Raw genomic sequence first — 6,004 nt, forward strand, 5'->3', positions numbered from 1 at the left:
AAATTGGAAAAAAAAAAAAGTTTTTTTTTTTTTTTTTTTTTGCCTCAGCTGGAAGAAGAGACAATGACTCTAGAGTGAGAAGACCCTTGGGTTTTAGACTGTGGAGCCTGAGAGGCTGAGAGCTATATAAATTCCTTACTCCTCCAGGTCTCATTCCTCATTCTCATTTACATAGCCATTGCCGTCTCTCAGTCACCTTCCTTATCTCTCTTTCACGCTCTTTCGTTCTTCCGCTCTTCGTTCTCTCTGTTTCTGTTTGTTAAACGGCAGTGCAGGAGTTTCCCACCAAACAAGGCGCTCAAAGCGTGTAGGTTTGTTAGAAAGTGATAAGGAGTGTGTTGAGTTTTTATTGCCATTGGAGTTAGAGAGAAGAAGGTCAGACCTTAGACCTGAGACTTTGAGAGCCAGAGGCGGAAGTAAGGGCCGTCTTTCTTGGAGCGCATCACCTGACGGAGAACAACATAAGAAGAATAACAACAAGAAGAAGAGGAGTAGGAGAATCAACAACCATCAATAAAAGAAAAAAAAATCGAAGGAGTTCATCTGCAACAACAATAGCAACAAGAACGAAGACAGGTTCTTCCTTTTTTTTCATTTTTTTTTTTTTTGTGTGGAATCATTCATGTGGGTATTGGAAAATGCATTTCTATGTTGTAAAGCTTTGCAAAATCCCATTTTTCCCCCCCTCTTCCTTTGTGTGCCTTTATAGGAGTTGAATGAGTCTCTTTCTTTTTTCTTTTAAATTTCCCTTTACTGAAGTTTGATTGGTCAAACAGGGAAGGAACAGGGAAGGTGGGTTTGATCTTTGTTCGTCATTGGATCGGAAAATTAATCGGAAGCCAACAGGGGAAGAGAAAGGAAAGATGAAGTATGTTTTAGTGACCGGCGGCGTCGTTAGTGGTCTCGGAAAGGGGGTGACGGCCAGTAGTATTGGAGTCGTTCTAAAGGCCTGTGGTCTTCGTGTTACTTCCATTAAGATAGGTCTGTGTTACGATGCTCGCTCTGCATCTCACACACACACATAGTTCTCTTTTTGTGGTGTTTCTTTTAAACAGAAAAGGAGAAAAGGGCCCTTCTTCTACTCTGTCCTCCTCTCTCAAAGATCTTTATTTATCTTTTCTTCTCAGTTTTATTTCTCTGGTTGAGAGCTTGTAAGCCTCTTCCTTTGTTTTCTACGCCAGTTTATATTATTGTCATGCTCAGTCTCTTTGGGAGCATCTGATTATATAGATAGTGTCTGTCATTACCTGAATCATCTTTCCCATTGTACTGGGTTCTCTCCATATTCACTTTTGATTCTTTGAAATGAACATGAACTCTTAGATAATATCATACGATTTATTTCTTTAATTTCTTGATTTGGTTTTAAGTATCTTGAAGATATACTGGTAGACCATCACTTAGTAGGTGTATATTTTCAGTGATTTATTGTTTTTTCTTGGGTTGTTACTATGATTTAGGTTATTTTTTATTTAGAGATTCTGTGCTGCCCATTTCGCTAAATCATTTTAAGAATTCTTAATTGTTTCTAATTTTAGTTTGTGTTGTTGACTGGTAAACTTAGCAGTATTGTTTTCTCGGTGAATTTTTAGGGTAGTGGGAGGGAAGGGATTTGGGTGGATGCGAGTGGTTTCAGTCTCAAAGTGACTAGTTGGTTTGTTTTAATTTACAATACTAATGCTGCGTTCCTTTATCAGCTGAAGTAGTTTCACTTGTATTTTGTTACTGCTCTCTTTTGATTGAGCTCTGCCATTTTGAATGGGAGGACTTTCCACTTGTTGTGTTCTCATTTGGATCCTAAAGAGTTTGAAGGTTGATAACGCAAACTAATGGTAGTCACTCATTTCTATTTATTTGTACAGATCCGTATTTGAACACTGATGCAGGAACAATGTCCCCTTTTGAGCATGGAGAAGTGTTCGTCTTAGATGATGGTGGTGAGGTAAAGAAACTTCCCATCGTTATGCCTGCTGCCTATGCTGGTTATGTGGAAGTCATAACTTTTCATTTGGGTGCTTTTTTTAATTGGACATGCGTAATGACTTTGTGATGTGAAGTAAAGAATGCTAGTGGAAAGATTCCAGAAAAGGAAATGTGGTGGACTATTCTCCCTCCAATCCCATATCATATAGAACTATGACACTGCATCCCGCAAAGCCATGCTTTGCCTAATGCACATGTGGCATTGGTGTTGTCTCGGGATAGATTTTCTTGCAACTGCCTTAATCTTCTTTGCCATTCTGTTCTGTTAAATCATGCTGCTTTGTTTTCCTCTTTATTGATCCATATGCTTCCATAAAGCTGATGAACTTGTCGATCGTCTTATTATAACCAACAAAATCAATTATATTTATGTGTTGAAGGTGGACCTGGATCTTGGGAACTATGAACGGTTCCTGGATATCAAGTTGACTCGTGATAACAACATAACCACTGGGAAGATTTATCAGGTAATTTTGTTACTGAAAACCAAGTTGCAGTTATCATCGTCAGATTTTATCTGAATATGTAGTTGGTACATGGATGTTACTATTTGTCTACAGACTGAATTATTGAAGTGACTATTTTTCTTTGATGGCTAACAGTCTGTTATTGACAAGGAAAGAAGGGGAGACTATCTTGGAAAAACTGTCCAGGTCTGCTCCAACTTCTGAAGTGGGTTTTGTTTCGCTACCTTCTTCTCAAGGCTCAACGTCATCTTTAATCCTCTCTCTCTTCTTCTAGGTTGTGCCTCATGTTACAGATGCCATTCAAGAGTGGATTGAGCGTGTGGCTATGATTCCAGTTGATGGAAAAGAAGGCCCTGCTGACGTTTGTGTCATAGAGCTGGGTGGAACTATAGGTATATTAAGCACAATTGATGCTGAGTTTATTGATATTGTTATATTTTACTGACCTAATAACAACCTTCCTTGGGACAGGTGATATTGAATCTATGCCGTTCATTGAGGCACTGGGTCAATTTTCATACCGTGTTGGTAAGGAACTTGTGCTGATGCCTTTATTATGGATATTTTCTTTTTTCTTTCAGCATCAGTTAGCTTTTAGTTAACTTATGTGGTTGATCACTGTTTTTTTGTTCTATGTTCCACAAATTTTCCACTTTTCAGGTGCTGGAAACTTCTGCCTGATTCATGTCAGTCTTGTCCCTGTTTTGAACGTTGTCGGTGAACAGGTATACATAAACTACTTATTTTACTTCTGTGCAAATTAATTTAAGAAATGTCTGCTGGATCTATACTCATGATCCAGGGACTATAGGAAGCCTAAGCATGGAGTCCTCAGTAATCACAATTACTTATTGGCTCTGATGAGTGGCGTGATTATTTTTCCATTTAGAAAACCAAGCCAACTCAGCATAGTGTTCGGGGACTAAGAGGACTGGGTCTGACACCAAATATCTTAGCCTGTCGCAGCACAAAGGTCTCTCTCTCTCTCTCTCTCTCTCTCTCTCTCTTTGTGTGTGTGTGTGTTCATTTGAAATTTAATCACTGTTGTCTTTGACAGGCACTGGAAGAAAATGTGAAAGAAAAACTCTCTCAGTTTTGCCATGTCCCGGTATTGTAACAAAAATATTGATATTACTCTATTTGGATTCTGTAAAAATAGTTCTGTACTATTCTGCAGGAAGTTAACTATATGGTGGTGCTTGTTTTCAGGCAGCAAACATAATCACTCTATATGATGTTCCAAATATTTGGCACATTCCTTTGCTATTAAGAGTAAGTTTGCTCATAGATACTTATAGCACTCATGTTCTGTTGTTCTCATTTCTTACCAAAAGCATTTGGTTTGCCCCCTTGAAAAAATCAGGATCAGAAGGCACATGAAGCGATCTTGAAAGGGCTGAACCTTCAAGGGTTTGTCTCATTAAACTCTGTATTTTTGTCAAGGTTTATCTACCATGCTTATTGTGTGACAGTTTGCAGTTTTGTTGACGGTTTTGTTGATGTCATGTCTTTCATGTACAGTGTTGCTATGGAGCCTAATTTGAAGGAATGGACTGGGAGGGTTGAACGGTGTAATTTGTTACATGAGCCTGTTCGTCCCAAACATTTCTCTTGCTTGTTTGAAGTTTCATTTCATGATCTGGTCTTCCAACTGACATTTCATTTATTTTACAGGTCAGAATTGCTATGGTTGGAAAATATACTGGGCTTTCTGATTCTTACCTTTCTGTCTTAAAGGTGAATAAAGCTGTGGACCTGTTGTCAATGTGATTTCTTCATGCAATATGTTATCCCTTCTTGCTTGCCTTAGTTTATCTTTACTGCAGCAATTTTTATGCCCTTCTATCATGAGTTCTCTAATATCTTCATGCCATAGTGATGCAGCCATTAAATCCTTGTTTTCGTTCAAGGAATCAGAGATTAGATCAGCTAATCCACAAGCCTAGATGTAAACTGTTTCCTAATAAAATAGGCCAAAAATGCGTACTTGTTGGTTGATTTCAGCAGCCTGCGATGGGAACGAAGAAGAGAATGAGAAGAAATAAGGGGCTGTTCTGGGACATCTGAACAGTAACTTCAGAAGAAAAAAGGGATAAGAGAGAGAAAGAGGAAGCCTTCTCTTGCCTACCAATTTAATCCAAATGCTGTACCATATTCCATTAACCATCATAATGGGAGGGGGTGGTTACATATTTATAGGAAAACAAAAGAAGCTCTCCTGTCTCTAATACCTAATGGAGCCACTACTAATTAGATATCTATTTTCATACACCACTTTGGTCCCCACTTTTGGGCCTTATAATTCAGCCTATTACAAAAAAACCGTAAAATATTAAAAACCCATTCCCCATAGATATCAAATAAGATCAATTTTGGATTGTGCCTGCATTACATGGTTATATGTTGCCACCTCTTGCAGTTAAACTGTATTGTGCTATATCCGATAGTTTCTTTTATCAAGTTTTGGGGCCTGTTGGTCTGCACCTAGTAATTTAGTTAGCATATTTAACCTTTTGATGTAGTTTTTGTTAGAATGAGGCACATCATGTTAATTGGAGCAAAATGTTATGAAATTTGGTTGGGTGCATAGCCATCCTTGCATGGCACTTGGTAGCACTCTCATTGCTGAGAGTGCACATTGGATGGATTGGTCAAGTAAGTAACCCACTTTAAAAAGGCAGCTTTCAACTCCATGGCCTCGTGTTTTTCTATTTATTTCTCAGTCAAATCAAGCTGATAACCTGCTTGTTAGTAGGTCGGTCAAGTTTCTAACCTGCAAGTTATTATCTCTGAAGATTTTTGTAGTATTCCTTTTTCCGATTGATTACTAAACTTGAGTGAGAACGGCAAATAAAAGTCTGGTTAGATATAGAGTGGGTTTAATAGTTCAGAGGTAGAACTGCAATTTTTTTTATTTTTTATTTTTTGGGGGTGCCAGGGGTTGGATGTGAGGTTTGGTAAAAACCGCTAACTTACTAAACCTTTCCCTAGCTATTTGGCTTTCCATATGTTAGAAATAGATGCAAACAAGGAACAACATACAACTGTTGTTGGTGGTGCCTGGGGATGGATGTGGGGTTTGGTAAAAAGCCGCTAACATACTAAGCCTTTTCCCAGCTATTTGGGCTTGGCACATGTTGGAATAGATGCAAACAAGGAACAAACAACTGTTCTTGTGGATTTATTTTTATGTGTTGATATAATATCTAAATTAGCAAGTTTAGGAGGCTCGTGTCAAAAGGCCTGCCATTTGGGGTGATGACAGGAGTGATTTGGATGATTGGAAAGGCCACACAAACTCTCTGCAGACGTAATATTGTTATCAAGGAAAAAGTATTTTGTTACTTCTTTAAACATGAAGTTGTAAGAACAGAATATTAGCTATGGATATACAAATATTGGAAACCCTTTTGCAAGCAAGGCAATGATCTCATTTTTGTATCAAATTAAGCTTTTGAAATATTGCACTCCTCATTTTCTGTGCCATCCGTCCATCTTATGTCTTCCATATGTTTCATTCCATCATCTTCTCCCTCCCTCACCACCCCACCACC

The 6,004-nt window shown here is 38.3% G+C and overlaps 1 protein-coding gene across 1 annotated transcript in view; it reads left to right on the plus strand.

Moving 5' to 3' along the window:
- The first annotated feature begins 134 nt into the window (after positions 1–134).
- The window catches only part of LOC122088915 (CTP synthase-like), a 9,970-nt gene continuing 4,100 nt past the window's right edge, over positions 135–6,004 (plus strand). The window contains exons 1-14 of the mRNA XM_042658292.1: positions 135–576; positions 777–981; positions 1,863–1,942; positions 2,364–2,450; positions 2,586–2,636; positions 2,725–2,842; positions 2,922–2,978; positions 3,111–3,175; positions 3,340–3,423; positions 3,508–3,558; positions 3,660–3,722; positions 3,814–3,860; positions 3,972–4,041; positions 4,125–4,187. Of these exons, the coding sequence (XP_042514226.1) occupies positions 864–981; positions 1,863–1,942; positions 2,364–2,450; positions 2,586–2,636; positions 2,725–2,842; positions 2,922–2,978; positions 3,111–3,175; positions 3,340–3,423; positions 3,508–3,558; positions 3,660–3,722; positions 3,814–3,860; positions 3,972–4,041; positions 4,125–4,187 (954 nt within the window). The 5' untranslated portion in view covers positions 135–576; positions 777–863. The remainder of the gene's footprint in view (positions 577–776; positions 982–1,862; positions 1,943–2,363; positions 2,451–2,585; positions 2,637–2,724; positions 2,843–2,921; positions 2,979–3,110; positions 3,176–3,339; positions 3,424–3,507; positions 3,559–3,659; positions 3,723–3,813; positions 3,861–3,971; positions 4,042–4,124; positions 4,188–6,004) is intronic.

This window comes from Macadamia integrifolia, chromosome 9 (genome assembly GCF_013358625.1).
Source record: "Macadamia integrifolia cultivar HAES 741 chromosome 9, SCU_Mint_v3, whole genome shotgun sequence".
Classification (NCBI taxonomy): domain Eukaryota; kingdom Viridiplantae; phylum Streptophyta; class Magnoliopsida; order Proteales; family Proteaceae; genus Macadamia; species Macadamia integrifolia.